Source organism: Cotesia typhae, unplaced genomic scaffold (assembly GCF_013202065.1).
Source record: "Cotesia typhae breed Kobodo isofemale line unplaced genomic scaffold, CoteBio_Ctyphae contig_83, whole genome shotgun sequence".
In the NCBI taxonomy this organism is placed as follows: domain Eukaryota; kingdom Metazoa; phylum Arthropoda; class Insecta; order Hymenoptera; family Braconidae; genus Cotesia; species Cotesia typhae.
Window position 1 is genome coordinate 544,508 of NW_027423769.1, and position 20,856 is coordinate 565,363.

The 20,856-nt window shown below is 33.7% G+C and overlaps 3 protein-coding genes across 4 annotated transcripts in view; 2 read left to right on the forward strand and 1 right to left on the reverse strand.

Annotated features, from left to right (window-relative positions):
* The window catches only part of Ten-a (Teneurin-a transmembrane protein), a 289,448-nt gene that overhangs the window by 146,483 nt on the left and 122,109 nt on the right, over positions 1–20,856 (reverse strand). For both annotated transcript variants that reach the window (XM_074252094.1, XM_074252093.1), the window contains exon 7: positions 11,414–11,575. In XM_074252094.1, the coding sequence (XP_074108195.1) occupies positions 11,414–11,575 (162 nt within the window). The remainder of the gene's footprint in view (positions 1–11,413; positions 11,576–20,856) is intronic.
* On the forward strand, positions 12,565–15,296 carry LOC141533301 (uncharacterized). The gene is given in 8 exon segments (XM_074252101.1): positions 12,565–13,147; positions 13,238–13,382; positions 13,461–13,598; positions 13,684–13,907; positions 13,970–14,193; positions 14,273–14,292; positions 14,295–14,724; positions 14,833–15,296. Coding segments are annotated over 8 exon segments (2,088 nt in total). The 5' UTR covers positions 12,565–12,595; the 3' UTR covers positions 15,188–15,296.
* LOC141533258 (uncharacterized) lies at positions 16,168–16,994 on the forward strand. The gene is made up of 2 exons (XM_074252043.1): positions 16,168–16,569; positions 16,646–16,994. The coding sequence occupies exons 1-2, from the start codon at positions 16,538–16,540 to the stop codon at positions 16,992–16,994; spliced, it is 381 nt and encodes a 126-aa protein (XP_074108144.1). The 5' UTR covers positions 16,168–16,537.

Consider the following 20,856-nt stretch of genomic DNA (forward strand, 5'->3'; position numbering starts at 1 on the left):
AAATGGTACTTAAATCTTGATAACTTTGGTGCCGGTTAATTGGCCCTCGCGAGTGGGAAGACGCGTTGATACAGATAGAGGTACGGAACATCCAGTGAGATGAGTTAATGGCAGGTGGAGTGTACCAAGCTTGAGTTTAAAGCTCGAAGCTTCGGGATGGCTTTTTCAGGAATGAGCTTCGCAGTTGGATGTACGTGTGAGTTTGTACAAGCGTGTTGGTACCAGTGTTGCTGGTGAGGAGGGTGTGAAAAGGGTGGGTGTCGCGGGTGGCCCAACTGAGTCGCGTCAAGTTTGCTAATGGGATTTACATCTCAGTGCAGCCGGGAGGGGAGATCCGTGTGACACAGACATGGCCTGTGCTCCTTCTTCTCTTGGTATCCCATCTGCTTGGAGACCATTTGACAAATTAGATAATAATTATTGCGCATACTCTACTAGTGCGTACACTGCTCACCAGAATGAGAGCGCTGATTATTAGTCCATACGTTATTTCTCGTTATTTTCTCTTCTGGATTATATAGTATAGAGAGAACTCGAGACAGTTTATCAACTCACTTGTATCTCCAAGCTTTTTCGACGCATTGTTGAGATATGAGGGGTTCTTACGGCGAATATAATCTGCTAATAAGCGTTCGAGCGAATATTCGCGATTGAGGGACAAGTTAGAAGGTAATTTATTCAGATGGCTGATTTCTAACATCTTTTAAGTGATATAAATATGAATTATATGATATATATGAGAATCAAAAATATATTTTTAATGCAGTATTCAATTTTTACTTTAAATTGTCCAGATTAGTTTATTAAAAGATGCAAAAAAATGATTTTTTTTTTTTAAATTAAATTCCTCAAAGTTAAATTTCTAGTAGCGAGAATAATTAGCGATCATGCGCCACCTGTTGAATATCCTTAGAACTAATTTTTGAAAAAAAATTTATTTGGGCATATATGACCATACTTGGACAGAATAAGCCAAGTATGGCCTGATATGGCCAATATTAAATATTAAGGCCTATTAAAAAAAAATATTAGGACAGATATGGGAATATTAAGATAAACTATAATATTTTATGAAAGAAAATGTTCCCACAATAAAATTACCGCCCCAAAAATCATTACCACCGACCATCTGATCATAAAATCAATAATTAAAGTACTTTGAGTGTAAAAATGAGGAAGAGTAAGTATCAACAGGAGGAATACAAAATAAATTAAAAGCGAGTTTAAATTTAGCGAGGATGTAAAGTATTAATACAACAAGTCCAACTCGGCGGGGTGCTGCACACCGTTTTCGACATAGCAACCCCTCACAATATATAATAACTCCCCTTGCCGTACATCATACACTCACTTATTTTCGCGGTAGAGTGAGCCGGGACGCATCGCAACCCCTGATATGAATCCATGCTCGGATAAATTATTACACTCGGATCTTAGTGAAGCAATATCTGAGCTAATAGCAAATCACAGAGGGCTCCATCCTGGTCATCACTCATTTTATTGTCTCCTCCCTTCGAGTTCTCGCTAATAAACCCACACAAAAAAAATCTACCGCAAAAAAAAAAAAAAAAAAAAAAAAGAATATAGTTTTTTTGAATTTAAAACTTCCAAGCTGTTATTGTTATAATTAATTTTGAAAACAATGGATCCGAAGTTTCTACCAAGATATTTTATTCAAAAAAAAATTCTTTTAATTATTTATTAAATAAACACGATCCATATTGTTTCGGTATGATCGACCGTCCATTATATTATTATACACACACAATAATTATCGCGATAGTGACGTCCATTGTGCGATGGATGCTGTTTCAAATATTAATAAACTTTTGTAAAATTTGATATAATTAAAATAGCGGTTGGGAACAGTTGACCTCATAGAGCATAGAGTGACCGCATTCGCATTTACATTACTCTAAATTTACCCTACTGGCTAATACAATTAGCCGGTATATTGACAAAAAATAAATATTTCACCTAAATTACGGTAATATAAGTCCATACAAAATAATTCTATTTGGTTAATCAGTATTTCGCTATTTTGACCTTTAACTGTTATTAGTAATGCATTCAAATTTTGACCCACAATACACTAGCTCAGAATTATCCATTATAATTGTTACTATTATCATCATTATCATTGTTACTGTGTTTCCATAAGGTATTATGTATTACCACCGACAAATTAAACTGGTTACGGTGAAATCGGCAGCATGCATGTCCATCGCCGGGGACATTTTAATAAAATACCCCGCCGTAAAACATTAATCTGCCGTGTGTCGTAATAATCAAATCTATTGTGTCCTACTATTTTTTATTAAATTTCTAATTGCTTTTCATTGAATTGTGATTTATTAAATTAGATTTATATGCCTTCAAAATAAATATCTATTGATTTTTTTGAGATTAAAAATTATCCAAGCAATGAAATTGGAAATAAAGATAATAAAAAGGTAAAATCGATATTACTAAGTATAAAATGAGCTGGTGGGAACAAAAGCCAAGAAGGTTGAGTAGGTAAGGGTAATTTTGTTCTCTTTAGCTCGTCAGTGGGTTAAATGACGCGTAGTGAATGGTAGGCGGTGCATCGTTGTAGAATTGCAGGTTATAACAGCAACAGGAGTACACCAGGAGTGAGTTTAGAGATTGTGAATGCTAAAGGAGTAAATGAGGGTGAATATTATTGTGGACCGGTCTCCTCTCCTCTGGAACTTGGTGAGTAGAGGTAAAAAAGAGTAGTATAGGCCTTCCAGCGTGAATCTTCCACGTCGTAAATCTCCCTTGTATTAAAAATAATTGCTTTAAGCCACTCCGACGGCCGCCGCGTTTACGCTTAGCCCACCCTCCTTTCCTTTTCCTTTTTCTTTTCATCCCCATCCTTTATTCTCGACATTTTTTTCCGCTTTATCCTCCATACATACCAACTTTTTCCGAGTGGAGCTGAGAGTCGAGCAGACCCTCCATCGCCGGGGGCGAGCCAGATAGTCGCTAGTCGCTCTACTTGTCGACCCGCATTTTACTATTTTTATGTTAAACCTAACTTTGTTTTTTTATTTTTATTAATAATTTATCCTAATTAATTATTTATGCGCTGCTAGCTCTGCCTCACCTAGTTATCGGTCTCTACAATCGTAAATTATTCATCGGATATATTTATGATATGATATGATATGATATGATATGATATGAGGAAAAGGTTAGAGCTTGTTAGCGGTAATGACGGAAAAAATATCGAAATAGCGAGCGACATCTTAATGAACGGAAATCTGAGGCGCTCAAATTTCAACTCTTTGAGAAAAAATAAAATTTTGATAACCTGGGATCGAATTTCAGAAGATAAATCCACCGTCTTGGTTTAATAACAAAGAGCTGGGGATAAGGGTAAGGGCAAGGGTAAGGGTGAATAATGTGGTGGATTGTGTACCGAGGAAACTTTCCCGATTCAAGATGCTATCTACGCTATAAACACCACACACTTCGGTGTAACGTATACCTGAGTTTAATTAACAGTCAAGTAGTTCACTAGGCTAATGCGACAAATGGACACTTCTGTAAGCTCTGTTGTAGTGTACTGGGTGTTAATTAACAGTAGTCATGGCTTGGGTTATTGAAAAACGGTCCTTGTTGTTTGTTGTTCGGGTGTTAATCTTCCAAGTAATTTGATTTCGCTGCTGCTGAGTTGGTGATATAGTTCGTAAGTCGGTCATCCATGAGAAATAGTGTTTTGATTTTTTTTTAAATGGTTAATAGCTGTCATTTTTTAATTATTCAACTGATTTTGTTCAAATTGGAAAAGGATCTTCTAAATATGTCTAGAAATGAGTCCCTTCAATTTCATTGTGATTCTTTCAAAATTACAGGAACTATCTATCTTAGATACACCTTTGAATGAATTATTTGAATCGGAATTAAAAATTGCCCCCGCTGCTTAATAATAATAAACTTTTATGAAAAATTATTAAAGAAATATTTTTAATTAAAAAAGGTAGATTTAAATAACAAAAAAGCGAAGATTTGTTTGATGTTGCTTTATAATTAAAAATATTAAAAATAAAGGATAAAATTGAGCGCATATATATAGATTAAATTTTTGCAGTGAAAAACACAAAAGCCTGGACTGGGAGATGGGGAGGGAAGTTAGGGGAATATAAATGACCTCAGTAGCCTTTGTCAAGTCTAGTTATTGAGCGGTGACTCTTGCACATAACCCACCCTCAACCCTTTAAATATTAACACGCTGGCGGAATATGCCAACAGAGTCGAGCCTGGTTATAGTAGAGTTAGAGTATAGAGTATAGAGTAGCCTGTTCATATAATTACTGCGCATCCATTCGCCAGCTCGACGACCGTTAAATTAAAAGCCACTCGGCTCCGTTTATGGGAAAAGTTAAGATTTCTGTTTAAACATCTTGTTAACAAGCAAATCTCGAGAAAACTGATGATTAAATGAGGTGATTTAGCGATACAGCTTTCTGCCTTTAAATAACATTCTCCGGTGAGAACAAATCCCCGGTAATGTACTTTCAGATTTTTAGGTACATATAAGATCTAAAATCCATTAAATGTAAATTGGGGATGAAGAAATAAAGATCCGTTTAGTAAACTTTAAGAAACTTGTAAAGTAGTTGCTGAATGTGTAAGTAGATGTAGGTGTAGGTGTAGGTGCAGAGGGACCGACTAAAATTGATCCACTTTATTATATGGGCGAGAGGATACTCTGGTGAGTGGATTTTTATACCCGATAGTATCTCGCGTGATATCAGATAGGTTTTAAATTGTAGCGTGCGAGAGATCGTGTTGGAGGTCACCGGTAACTACATACTGATAACAAGTCCTTTAAGAGTTTTTATGGCTACCGGTTCTTGCATATAAAATACGTCAAAAAAGGAATAAAAACAAGACAAACTGTAAAATAAAACCGCTTCCAGGGGTAATTGAAATTTAGTTTCATTTTACGGTGCGATAATAACATTAAAGTTGATAATAACAATTATAACTCTGAGAATATTGAAGAGATCTTAATGAAACTGAAGGAGCTTCTTCTTTGACCAATCTGGAAGGTTCAACTTCAATATGAAGTTAATCGGTCGATTAGTTTCAAAATGGCGGCTATAAACTATTTTTGATAGATGCAAAAAAATGATTATTTTGCCGTTCTAGGTCGAAAAAAAGGATTCTTTCTGGTTTGGTTAATAAAGCAGATGAGTAAGCGATGTAGAATAGAGACGTATAAGAGTATGAAAAATAAACAAATAAAAATGATGGAGGCGGTGTGATTTGGCATGGAATGCCCCAAATACATTAGAGGCTAAAAGGATTATTTTCCGACAGAGATGTATAAATCCATTTCGAACAAAGGTTAGCTTAGAAGCTCGTGCTCAAAATGTCTAAAATTCCGAGGAGTTTGAGGACGAGGGTATGAGAGACCTAGTCCCCAGTCTATTGGTCCCGGTATTCCTGTATGATTAATAGGACAACGTACTAAGGCTCAGGATTGAGATAATTTGCGTAGCATTGAACGAAATGGATCTGCGTGGCTCAGATGGCATTAGAATAGTTTCTCCGGCAGTATTTATCACCCAGACGATACCCACGTCAAGACCCTACCGACTAATTGACGGAAATTTTTTACTAGATGTCCGCTAGCACGGACTCTGTCACTAGTCGACTTACTTGTAATTACGAGGATTAATTTCATTAACAATTACTCAGCTGACTATTTTATCCGTAAATAGGAATACAAAATTCAATTTTTTCCTGCATAATATCGCGATAACAATATGCTCCAGCAATAGCAATAGCAATAGCAATAATAATAGTAAAATTTGTTTTATTAACCAGAATATTATCATACAAAAGATTCTTAGCAACAAAAACAATTTAAAGTGAAATATAAATGTCATTTTGTAAATCGGTCCTACCGTAAATGCAATTTCATTTATTTTCGATATGACCGACATTTGCGGTAACAATCACCATCCAATGTGTACTTTGCATTTTCATTCAACTATATATTTATTTTTAATGCACACAATCATCCACTCGAACATCTGCGACCATCTATTAGCTACTTTTATGCTCCGATATTTAACAACTCAAATTTTACCCTTTTTACACATTGCTCATCACTTTAATGGAGATATTAAAACCTCCAATAACAGCATCAATGTGGTTAACGATGTCAATACGAGCTGTTCGATATTAATTATTTATTACCAAAAAAAAAAAAAAAAAAAAAAAAAAAAATGTGGTTTTTTTTTTTCTCAGATTCGAAGAGTCTGATTGACATTCGCAAAACCCATTGACGTGTCTGTGTACTCGTGTGGATGTATGGATGTGTACTGTAGTAGGCCGATGGAAGCAGGAAAGAGAATCAATTAATGGTAACGTTAAAGTCGGACGTTTGAAGGGAAATATCCGATGGGAGTAGTCTGCAATTTTAATGTCTCCGTATCACCAGCCGTGGTATGATCGATCGCGCTCATCAATGAAACTAACACTTTTCCTGATTTTTCATTCTCACCATTGGAGAACGCTCTACTTCTCAAGCCATTCATGTCATTTTTTATTGACAATCACGTCCGCTTTTGTTCGATGAATTATTCAGGATCTTCGACGTCTGTGCTATGAATGAATTTTAGTGAGAAGAAGAGTAGTGTGTGAGTATGCGTTTTGGAAAGCGATATTCTTACCTAGGAAGATAACAATGCCGACTTAGAGAATATAGCCGTTATCTGGAATGGTAACTAACCTCCTCATGGGTCTAACAATAATTATTTCTAATTTGTGGTTATGTTATATGCAAAAATACGTAAAGTTTAAGCACCCCCAGATAATAATACTCAGCTCGTTTTGCGACTAAGCTACACAAAATCTACGTTTTATCCTCATGGGTCTCCTCGATTTCTTTCGACTGCAAATGTTCTGTCCCTCGGTGCTCAGAAACACGCTACACTCATTTTTCTGAGTTATTATAATAAATATTTTTGATTCTATTACTTTTATTAATTTAAATATTTAAATTTTAAATTTAAATATTTAAAATTTAAATAATCAAATATAATTAAAAAAGATTTTAAGTGGGGGCGTAGGAAAGAAGTAGTTAAAATTTTTATTTAAAAATGAAAAAATTACCAAATATTCTTCAAAGAATGTAGATTCTAAGAATCCAAACGAAGAATAAAAATAATTAATTTTTCTTGCCAAAAAAAAAATTGTTGAAAATTAAATTTGTTTTTCTAAAATATTTTCATTATTAATAAAAATAATTATAAGGTAAAAATATTTAAAAGACTTAACCAAAAATGAATAGAACCGGTTATTTTAAAAAGTGTATAAAGATTATAAAAATGAGTGTTAAGTTCTTGAGCGTTGTTGAATGCACGGAAAACACGCTTTGAATACCGATTAGATTCAACTATTACCCCCCGGTTATCGTAGGTTATGTAATGATTTAATGATCCTAACGATCGTAACTTTAACACGTAATCATATAACTGTGGAATGAGATTTTAGTGCAAGCATTATAGCAGGTAGCTTTCAGGGTGCCGTGACTTTAGCTTATGACTCTCACGAGTTGTATACACGTGTGTTTAATACGATATTAAATATATTCCGACAAAATATTTGCTGTATATATTTAATAATTAAAACTAGTATTACATATTATACATTAGATCACGGTGAAATTTATAGCCGGGTAAAACTGAAAGTTATTATCACTAGTGTTGCATAATTTCCAACAAGTTTAATTGAATTAATTAAATTAAATAGAAGATAATACAATGAGAAGTAAAATAAAAGCGTGCGTACAGTTGTTAATAAATGATAGGAGAAGTGACGTCATTGTTGTCTGAGGGCGATAAGGTCGGCAGTTAAATCTCGGAGTTTAGCGCGTACACCTCGTATGGACAGTTTGAGTTATGTGGGTAAGGCGAGCGTACACAGGCGAGTACACTACACAGCTTTGGGGTCTACGGAGATATAGATATGCAGTTGTGGATCTGAGTATGGATATCCACTGGGAAGAATGCACCAGAGCTTGCCAAAAGGGTTGAGGGTTGAAGGTGGAAGCACCTACTACAAAAGTGCATGAAGATTTATTGCGGGCGACGCATCACGCGACGCTTTTGCCACAGGTACAACGTCTAGGATTCCAGAAATGCACTTTTCGTGACTTAATATTGTTTACCAGATATACTGCCACGATTTCTCGGAGATTGTGTCAGCTTACGATATATTTGTTTAAATAATTACTTATGTGCTGGGTATTTAAGCTACTTTTGGCACCCTTTGATCTTTTCTTTCCTTGAAAGTCACTTTTTTTTATAAAAAGTTCTGTACAGCAGAAATTTTTGAAACTTGGAGGCGTAGGAAAAAAATTCATAGTATTATTATTTTTTAATGAAAAAATTATCGAATATTCTTCAAAGTATGTACTTTCTAAAAATCTAAACGAAGAATTAAAATTATTAATTGTCTTTGCTAAAAAAATTTTTTTTATCACATAAATGCGTTAGTTAATTTCGAAAAAAAAAAAATTCACTTTAAATGATTTTTTTCGGCAAGAATTATTAATGATTTCAATTTTTCAATTGGAATTTTAGAAACTAGATACTTTGAAGTATATTCTGTAATTTTTTCATTTTAAAATAAAAATTTTATCAATTTCTTTCCTACGCCCTCAGTCAAAAACTCAAAAATACAGAATTTTACAAAAAAGATTTATTTAAATTAAAATTAATAAAAAAAAATTTTTTTAATAGCTCAATCTGTAGAAAAATCTCTTGGCCTTGTTCTTCAGATAAAAATGAAATTAAACGATCCAATAAATTAATTTAACATGATAATTTAATCTGGAACATGACAATATATTAACGAAGCACGAAACAAGGATGAGACTCATGTGGGAAATTTTAAACAACAAGCTTTTAAGTGTCCAGAGATTGTGTTTGTTGTCGGCATACCGGGAAGAGCTGAAGCAGTAGCGGTAGAGTAGTGGTAGAGATAAAATTAACAAAGCGGGAATTAAGGTACTGGTAGTTGTATATGACTATAAGTAATCAGCGGTGATACTAGACGCTGTAGACGTGAATTTACCCGACCCTAATACACATATATAGATAGAGATATCCACAGTTGTGAGCAGAATAGTCTGGAAGTATTAGTGCTAAAGCTGTGGCTGTATCCAGCCGGGGATTAGACCGTCTAACGTGCACTAGGGGTTAGGCGTAGTTTATTCCGACGTTACGAAATATGATGTACTTAAATGTCCTGGATGTTTGCCTGCGGCTCTAGATATCCCTTGGAAAATACGAGGGAGGACCAGGAGGGTGAAGAATTCCCGAATGCAAGTGGAAATTTTGAATGATCACCCCTTTCGTTAATTTTTTTCAGGACTGTTAATTTTTACGGTAATTATCCATCAAATTGCCGCTACAAAGTTGCTAAAGTGTTAATGGAATTGCATTTTATTTTGGTTAATTAATGCTCACTACATGCGACAGACAGAGATTCTATGAGATGGAGGTTGGTTGAAGCAGAGGGATAATAAAAGGCGAACATTTACGGTCTTATCGCTGTCGAATGTCCAAGAGCCATGAGAAAGTTTAAACTACGCGGCGATTTGATTGTCAAGCTCGTCTTTCCGTCCGATTACACTTTATAGCCAAGGTAGTTGTAGAGAAACTATCTCGGCTGTAATAGTTTTCCATTACTTAGTTGTCGTTTACTGTACTCATTTTTTTTTTAGCTTTAAATTATTTTTATTCATTCATTTTTTTTTTTTTTTTTTTGATAATTTTATTTTTAAGCAAAAAATTATGTTTCTTTGAAAAATTTTTATCATATGCCCTAAAGTCACATATGACCCAATATGGCATGATATTGGCCATATAAGGCATTAAAAAAATTTTTCCCACGATCAAATTATAAAAAAGCTCATTCTAATTAACTCAGTTACTTTTTCTAGCTGAATCGCAAAAAAACGTTGAGCTGAAGGATCGCATTGATGGGTTAATTTCGCAAACAAAAGTTTCCAATTTATTGTCACTGTTAAATATTTTCAGTACTAACAATGAGCTTGGTAGTAAAAAAGCTCGCGTTTATAAATATTCACGTCATAATTTAATTTTTTCTTGCAGGTGTCCCTGGTACCTGCAAGAAACGATCTCTCGGGCACTTTTTCAAGAGACTGTTTGTTTAAAATATGTAAATAGAACTTTTTCAGTCTGTAACAAGATTCTAGGAACGAGGACTTACGAGAATTCTTACAAAAAGTATCTTTCAGTTGATAAAACTATTTTTTTGTAATAATTTTATAATTTATTGCCGTCATATTCACAAAAAATATCGAATTTTCTTTCTATCGGTAGTTCAATGAAAAAATTGAGAATAATAAATGATAAAGCAATGTTTATATTTGTGCTAAAATTATGGCTTTTGAAGCTTGCTATTTATAATTAAAGCTCCATAAAATAGGGAGCAATTAAAAAAATAAGGCTTTCTGAAGTGGCTATCTCAACAAAAAGATAAAATATAAAAAGTAGGTTTGCTGCATTAAACAAATCGGTTTATTGATGGTAACTAGTGGAAATAATTGGATGAGCACGTCATTTGACCTAAATCAGTAATGATTTCAATTGGTTCATTTACAACCTCATGTTTCTCATTTTGTTTAGGAATTAGAGTAAAAGTAATGAGCATTAATGAGAGCTGTTTTCGATCTGAATAATCTCTGTATACAAATAATATCTCGGTCTCTCTTTCTCTCTCTTCGATGTCGAGGGAGTAAAGTCAATTTAATTATTTTCTAATAACAGGTCATTTCAATTTCTAATTATTAAATCGTTCGAGAATTTGATTTAAGTTCAAAATTTTTCCTTCGAATTAAATAAATATTTTTTTTATAATTGTTAAAATTTTTGCTAGCTGCTACAAAAATTAAACAGATCGCTAATTGATTGAAAATCATTCCCGAATGTTAAATATCAATTACAAAAATATCGGAATAATTAATTAATAACATCCCGCTGTCAGAATTGTCACTGTGAGCGAACACGCATATATCAAAACGTCCGCACAAACTATTGAGCTGTTTATGAGGCTTTTGTGAGTCAAGCTCCCCGTTATGTAAATTGATTAATCAAAACCATATAATATGTGTCTGCATAACTGTATATTGTATTTTATTCATATGAAATATCCTCTTGAATTCACGTGGGACGGCTTTTCTACATTTAATTCTGGCAAATGGTTATTTAGTTACATTCAACGCATTAATGCTTCACACTCGTATCACAAAATGTGTCTATTATTTCAGAATCAACCATTTGGAAAGTAAATTGATGATAAAATTAATAAAATCCAAAATTGCACACCTCATAGTGCAAAAAAAAAAAAAATAAAAACTTACCCGAATAAGCTTCAGATTGAGCGTCATCCGACGCAAAGTCGGTATTTCCTGCACATCCATTTCTGCTTTGCACAGCGCGAATGGTGTGAGTCGCTAGTAAAGAAGGACCACGTGGTGGAACTTCAGGTGGCGCTGGTTCGGGTGGCGAGTCTCGGCCATTGTCTAAAAAAAAAAAAAAAAAATATAAATATATATAAATTAGTGAGGAAGTTTTTTGACTAATTCTGTAATATTTAGAATACTTTAAACTAGAATAGCATGAATATCGATTACAGTGAATTAGTCCTGGGATTCGGTAGGGTGACGCAATAAATTTGAAATCGGAATACTCCGTGTATGTATATAATTAGTGTAATGTATAACCATTAGAGATTGTTAATGTTGCAAGGCACATTACTGTAAATCAACGTTAACTACGAACCACTGGTCTATCCCGTGCTTTCGCCGGCCACCGTTACAGAACTCTATTTCTCTCTCTATTTATAGATATATATATATATATATATATATATATATATATATATATATATATATATATATATATATATAATACTATAAATATCTGTACATTCGAGACTCTGGATACATATACATTTATATGCGTATATATTAGCTGAGGGCATATTTAACTATGCTCCGTTACCTTTGAGAGAAATTTTCTATCGAGTGTAAGAGTTTGGAGCCGATTGTCCTCTTGAATTATTAGCTCAAGGGCTTCTAATATTATAATAATTATTTTTCATTAAGATGTTTTAATTGTTTATATTATTATCATTGCGATTAGTTTAAATAATAAAATATTTTTTATATAATTCAGCATTTTTGATTCGTAGAAAAAATGTCAATAGCATTATTATTTTTGAATAAAAAAAAATTAGTAAATTAACTTTAAAAATATTGAATATTATTACATATTATCCATATTTGCAAACATTGAATATTATATATTTGCAAACATAGTTAAGCTATCGACAGCAATTATAGATAAAAAGTGCAATAAGTCAGTGGATAATAGCTGTTGTTAAAAAAATACAAAAAATTACCTAAACTGATCCTCGCTATGACGTATACCTATTGATAAGATATTGATAAAGTGGCTTTATAAGCGAATCCATATCTTGGTAGGTCAAAGTACATAAATTTGAAGCGGTTAGAGTAACTTTTAACTTAATAATTGATAATATGAAAAAACTACTTACAATTTGTTCAATATGGATTTTATTTACGGCAAAAGTCGATCTATTGTCGATTCCTATTTTGTCTGACATTCAAGACATGGTTGGTCTGATCACCGATATATCTGACGTGACGACGGGCCGTCATGATTTAACTTCAGGAAATCTATTTCAGAAGAAAACTGACGCTACGTTAACTGCTGTCAACCAACTATCCGAGCAGATAAGCGAACTGACCAATACGATCAATTTGAAGATGGACAATGTACTGACTGCGGTGCTGGAAGATGTTCCCAGGGCAATTCAATTAGCGAATCTAATGAGGAAACTCATCGACATAACCTCCAGAGTTGACGAATTGTATGAAGACTACATATTTTACGTCAAAAAATCCGTAAACATGAATCAATTTACGATCGAGGAGTTTGCCAAGGTTGTCACGTCACACAAGTATGGAGACATTCCCGATCTTCTGACGCAAATTTACCATTTATTTCTTCCCGGGCTGATAGATCAGAAAGATCAGAGTATTATTGAAGTCATGGTATCCAGTTTTCTAGTAAGTTGTATTTTATGGTCTCTCGTAAATCATAAATCATAGATCTTGAAGCATATGTTATAGAAAATAATTGTCTTAAAAATATTTAAGAACGTAGAAGAGGTGGAACGGTGTAACCAATTTAAGACACCTCAGCAACATCTTTATGACATTTATGAAACAGTTATTATTACAGAAATAAAAGGTTTTGCGATGTCATCTTACGCTTTTGGTATACTGTCCTTATATCATAATGGTACGTTTATTTTCTTGTGTTTATATTATATGCAACCAGATTAATTAGCCCCAGTCATGCAATAATATTTCTTTTCAGCGTCATTCACCACAGAAATAGACAGATTTACTTTTCGTACCCTACAAAGATGCAGCCAATACATATCATCTATTTACACTGCTCTGGAAAGTCTTCCAAGGGATGTATTCTTGTGTGATCCACCAGAACATATAAAAGGTAATATTAATTTTTTAAAATAACCAATGCACTCTTAATTGGTAAAATCCAAGAGTATATAAACAAAGCTGATTTTTAAAAACAGGAGAGACCCATGTCGAAATAAATCCCATTACACGAATCTTAACTCATGAAAATATGATGATCGACACATGCAGATACACTTGTAATGATTTAGGTCAAAGGGCTTATCGAGAAGCATTTAATTATGAAACAGAGTACGAGAAATATTATTGGTATCCAAATCAACCTTGTGAAGGCTACATGTACAATTGTTATGATATTAGCAGTACCACCTTCTGCGAACTGGTAAATTAACATATTTACTAACTTAACTTTAACAGAAAATAATAGATTTTATTATTTTATAGCCGTCAGATTCTGACCAACGTTACAAGTGGATGAACACTTATTATAACGTAATATCTGGAATTAAGGACAGTTGCTCCAATGGAAATATAAAAAACCTAGTTTCTTATCTTGACTGGTGGCAATGTTCGACATGTTTCTGTGAATGCTCCGAAGAGAAGGCGATTTCCAAGGCGAATCGAACTTTTAGTTTAAGACCACAAATCGCTGATATTGATAACAACATGTGAGTAATTTGGTTTTTTTTTTTTTTTTTTTTTTTTTTTTTTTTTTTAGATTGTAAATAATAAAATGATTACTTTCAGGATAGTAACCGGTGTTAGGTTCGAGCAAAAGATAAGATGATCCATGTACAAATCGAGGAAGGAAAACTGCTTTCGGCTGGTCAGATCGAGAAGAGCTCACTTCGTTTGAAGGAGTTGGAAGATTTCAAATATGTGAACGATAATGACGGAGGAGGATTCGTTAAAATAAATGGAGATAATGAAGAAAACTTGGAACACGGCATCGATTATCAATTTATCCGTTTTAGACAGCGTGACGTTAACCTGGACAATGTTAACTCACTGGAGCCAGGTTACGTTGTCACCGGATTGAAAATGTCTCAAGACCCAGACAATGACAAGGCTATACAATTGGACGTTTACCTCACACCCTTCAATTTTACAACTGGCATGCTTCTACCGACCGATGACAATCCCTCCAAGTGGATCACTCACAAGGACATGCCGGGTCATGATCGCCCTTTTACTGAACGGTAAGTTATTTTGGACCTTTGTCAGGTCTGATATTAAAATCTGCTATTTTAAGCAATGTCTGTTAATTTTTATATGATTACCGTAATTTGATTGATTTCTGCTTCCAGAAAAGAGAAAGACGTTACCGACTTCCACAGAGGTGATGATTATACCGACAATATTCCAGATTCTGAAGACTTCGCCAACACGTGGTTCGTAATCAGCAGCAGATGGTCAGACGTTTCGCAATCGACTGTGCCATTTATGGACCGCCGACTTGTCGCAGCATCCCCCCGAGTTCCATTGGACGGAGTTTCTATATTCCATCGTGGAAAAAGCAACTCTGGAGGGTTTCTGGCATTCAGACTGCGGACGAATGGCCTTCACAATTACTTAAATCCTAATATGAAGCCAGAAAATGCGGCGCTGTATCAAAAGAATTATCAAGAAATCGTAGATCTCTCCTTGTCTTATGTTGAGTAGTAGCTTTCAACAGCAATAATTTTTTGCTATATTTTAATCATAGAATTAACAATCCTTTGAATGTTTTATTGTATTAAAGCTTTTAAAAATAAAGTATTCAATCAACATACTATCGAGAGCAATTCATTTTGAAAAAAATATCTCAGTAGAATTGATTAATTTACATTTATATGCGTATACATTACATATATTACTATAAATTTCTGCACATTCAATTCTAGGTCTAGAAATGATTTATACAATTTGGGATTTTTGAGCTTTTGACTGAGGACGTAGGTAAAGAGTTGATAATATTATTGTCTTAGATAAAAAAAATTATTGAGCAAATTTTTAGATCATTTAAACAGTTGAGAATTATTTTTTTTGCAATATTGCGCAAACGATTGATTAACCAGGTAAATATTTTTTAGCTATCGACTGCAATTTTGTGATAAAAAGTATGACATTGTTAACGAGTATAAATGAGGGTCAGCGAATAATTGCTGTTATTATAGAAACTCCAATAAAATTTCCAGAATGTTCCTCGCTAATACGTATATCGAAGAAAATTTTTAATAAATAATTTCGCCGATAAAAACAATTAAAAAAACTAATTTTTTTAATTTAAAATATTTTTGTCAGAATTTTTTATGAACTGGGGACGTAGGAAAAGAGTTGATAATATTATTATTTATAATAAAAAAATGATTGAGTTGATATTTAGATCATTCAAATTGTTCTAAGAATTTTTTTTTTGCAATATTGTAGAGACGATTAATTAACCAATTAAAAACGGCTATAACTTTTCCAAGTATTTGTTAATATTTTTTATCTATCGACTGCAATTTTCTGATAAAAAGTGCACCGTTTATTACAAGTATCAATGAAGGTCAGTGGATAATTACTGTAATTATAAAAACGCGAATGAATATTTACAAAATGTTCCTCGCTGTGACGCACATCTTTCGATAAGACATTGATAAACTCGGTATGTAAGCTAATCCATACCTTAATAAGTGAAAGTCATTAAGGTTGAAGCAGCTGAAGTTTACGGCAATTTATCTTCAGCATAATAATTAAAAATATGAAGAAACTCCTGTCAATATGTTCAATATGGATTTTATTTATCCCAAAAGTCGATCTACTTTCGATTTCCGTTTTGTCTAACGTCCAAGACATGATTGGTCTGGTCACCGATATATCTGACATTGCGATGGGCCGTCATGATTTGACTGCGGGAAATCTATTTAAAAAGAAAACTGATGCTACGTTGGTAGCAGTCAACAAAGTATCCGAGCAGATAAGCGAACTTCAACAGGCTTGCTTGTTCCAACCGATGATAAACCCTCTAAGTGGCTCACTCACAAGGACATGCCGGGTCACGATCGCCCTTTTACTAAAAGGTGAGTTATTTTGTATCTTTCTACACCATATTGGTATTTGATTGGTTACCGTAATTCAATTGATTTCTGCTTCCAGAAAAGAGATGAATCTTATCGAATTCAAAAGAGGTGATGATTTTGACGACAATCTTCCAGATTCTGAAGACTTTGTGGACATATGCTTCGTAGTTAGTAACAAATGGACAGACGCTTCCCAATCGACTGTGCCATTCATGGACCGACGACTCGTTGCAGCGTCCCCTCGAGTTCCATTGAAGGGAATTTTTATATTTTATCGTGGAAGAGAAAAATCTGGTGGGTTCCTCGGGTTCAGACTGCGGACAATTAGCCTTCACGATTACATAAATCCAGATATGAAGCCGGAAAATGCGGTGCTGTATCAAAAAGGTCAAAAGGACATTCCTTTAAATATTTTACTGTACTGAAGTTATTAAAAATAAAATATTCAGTCAAAGTCCTAAGGAGAGTAATTTATTTGCAACATTATCAAATATACTTCACAGTATATAGTTTTCCAAAAATTCAGGCGATTATTAAGAATATTTAATCGTTTTTGCAAAAAAAAAAAAAATTATTCAAATTTTTATTTTTCAGCTCTGTAATGAAAAATAATGATGTTATCCTTCTAATAAATTTTCTGAGTTATAATTTAACATTTCCGTAGATTTCCGTCATTATTAGACACGTCTGTGAATTGAGCAGGCGGCAAACGAATGTGATTTAATGGAATTGTTCCAAATTATTCCATTTGTTACGTGGAAGCTCGTATGCCGTTCAAGTTTAATTGGAGATATAATCGGGTATGGATCGACGATTTAAATTGGCCAGAGTTCTTTTGGTCTCCACTCATCATTAATCATTAATCACTATTTATTATTATATTACCAACACTAACAGCAGGTAGATCAAAAAAACGTGACTCTGTTTACGAATATCGTTAATTTAAATAAATTAGCTTGGTAAATTTGTCAAAAGCTCTTTTGTTCCAGGTAATTAAGCTGTTAATTATCGGTTGATGAAATTTTTGCATTTAAAAATACACAAATTGTTGATAAGTAAAAATAACTTTAAATCGAAACCGGTAATTGGTAATTTGGATTTAATTATATTGTAAATTATTTCAATTGGCTGTTGAATTAAATTGAATTAAATTAAGCAAAAATGATTCAAGTAATTTCGAGATTTACGGTGAAATTTTTAGAAGGGGCTCTAAATTTAGGAAGTTCTGACAAAGTGATGGTGAATTGATGAAAAATATTATATGGGGAAAAGGGAGCGATATAATAGGTGTATAACAAAAAAGGCTACGGTGGCGAGAACACGTCGCTGGCTCTTTAATCTTCCAATGGTATATATGTATATATGTATAGCAATAGTTTAATTAAACCAGGCTGGTAAAACGTGGTAATGCGTTTCTGTCGGCAACAGCCGCGCGTCTGTCCCCAGTATCTCGAATAACTTTAACCCCCATTTTGCAAACGTATATGTGCATTCGTTACTGTTATATCGGACACTATATTTCCATGCTTTCATTTCGACAGTGATAACATATGTAATGCATAATTGGATACTCCAAAGAGTAATCGTTTGTACATATTATTATTCATTTTATTTATTTTCGATTAAAATTTTTTATCATCATTATTTTTTTGCTGTATAAGTATTTTCTTATTTTAAAAAATAATAACTTAATTTTTTAAATAATAATAATAAATGATTATTTGATAATAACTTTAATTAAAATTTTCCATTACGCGTTGGACGAAAAAAAAAAAAAAAAAAAAAAAAGCTGGAAAATAATTAATTTTTAATGCTCTTCAAAAAGTAATTAATCATATTTCAAATTATCGACTGTCATGATATACGGTATGATGATTCAATAAAATAAATGAAATAAAATGTGAGTGGAAAAATTGGGTCAGAAATGACATCAAATCAATTTTTTTATATTTTACTTTTTTATCAAATATAAATCAAAGTTTCGATTAAAAATCCGGCTTGGAATTTTCATTTCAAGCTCCGTACTGTTTCATTAGAATTTATCAGATTGCCTGGGTATTGAGTACGTGTCACACTCATAACCCAATTTTTTTCTTCCCAATAACCTTTGCCAAACATTCCACCGAAAAATCAAATTAGACTGGTCCATCTTAAAGTAAAAAAAAATATAAAAAAAAAAAAAAAACAATCCAGGGCATGCTGAGATTATTTGGCCGAGCAAATAGATATGAGAAGTGACGGAAGGCATAAGATTGTAGGCTCTTGAAATTAACAGAATTGGCGGAGCGGTAATTCCCATCCGAATTTCCGACCGGAATATTGCGCTTCGGAATGTCCCTGCGGTCTTATGCCGGCATGTCGTGCCCGTTATTAGCAAATGGCTCCCAGCGGTCACTGTTTAGTAGCTTTAAGCTCACCGTTTATACATACTTACCTCGATGCTCTTCATACCTTGTGAGTTTTACGGCCCCTGACCTCACTGGAGACTTAGATATCTTCTCCAAACATTTTTATAATTGCTAATTTATAAATTTGGCCACTTATTTCCTTCTTCTTACTTTTTTTTATCATTTCTTACTCTGACAAATTTTTTTAAAAATTAATAATCTATTTTTTAATTAATATTAATTGAAAAAAAAAATTTTTTATTTTGAAATTTCTTCAATTTACTATAAATAAAAATAAATTTCAATTTTAAAAAAAATTTTTTTAGTATTACAAATTGGTAAAACAAAAACAGCCTCAGACTATCCGATCAATTATCGCAACTTTGCAATATCGAAGATAAAAAATTCAACAACCGTTTCTCTCTTCAGCTGTAGAACGAATTCTTCGGTACTATGAATTCTACTCGCAGACAAGTTTCGGTGGTATCTCGGACGTTAATTTGAATCACTGTCACGTCAACCGAAAGGGCCTTTCGAGCTACTTAATTTACCGTATCTCACCCAGTAGTAATATATACATACATTCATACATATATATATATATATATATATATATATATATATATATATATATATATATATATTTGATTGAATAGCAGTGGAGGTAGGGCCGGTTATACCAGAGCTCACCACAGTCTCTCCGGTTGTACGAGCACGAGTTTCGCAGCCTCAGGAAATAACTCGTATTTACATGAATATTGAATATGTACTCCTGGGTGAAGGCGTTAGTCCATTAAATCAAATTACCTACGCGAACCGCTAACCGCATCAAGTCACTACTGCCGGGCACCCGGGAATCTTATATTACAATTTTCCGGCGATATCTCCGTCACTTAGTCGACCTTTCGTCTCTACTTTTCGGTAAAGTAGTCCATAAAATCGGAGAAATTGTGATTGCTAGTAAAAAAGCTTGTAAAAAAGTTTTCTGATGTGAAAATTGGTCATATAAAGCCAGATTAGATCATATATGACTCAATATATCCATAAATAAATTATTGAAAAAAGTTAGTTTTCTAAAAATCCGACAGGTGGCGTATTGTGACAGAATCTTCTCACTAGTAGAGAGTTAATTCGAAAGTATTTATATTGAATTTATAAAATTATTTTTTTTCTCTTTTCAAAAGCTTATTTGGAATTAATTGGTGGTTTAATTAACTTATATAGAAAAAAAAAAATTTTTTTTTCTAAAAAATCCGAGCGGATTAAAAAATTTTAACTGACAAGAAGATAAGTGACATGTTGTGTCTGATGAATATCGTCGGGCGAGGGAAATGAGATCCTCTCGAGTTCATTAAAAAGTTAGGGCGACCCTGAAGTTCACTGTAACCGGATAGATGGCGCTGGTAGCACAACAACAACGCTGGTAGGTAGACTAAAATCCAAAGGTGTAGAGTGCTAGCGCACTTTCTCATCGGCGGTATGAAAACAGCGTTAACCACATCGTTCCCTCTATCCAGCTCTGCGCAGTGTCTACACTGCTCTACGTCCGATCCAGAGCCGTAGGGCAAAAGGGCAAAGGGAGGCCTAAATACTCTCCACTTCTCTACCCTCCACTCCCCGGTCGGCTTTCCTCTAGCTCCTACTAAACAATATAGTACTGTCCGTTAACTTTCCGGTGAGCCGTGAGGTAACTAGCCTGGCCGCCAGTAACTACTAACTCAGTTATTCTACACTGACAAACCTGGCCACTGGAGTTGGGCTAGTTTTCTCCGGTAGTGTGTTGTGTTGGGATGTGTTGTACGGCGAATGAGCTCCTGCAATGTCTGGATCCGCATCCCGAGCCAGTGGCTGGTATGCTTTCGAAAACTCACTGGAAACTGAGAGCGGAGAACTGAGAACT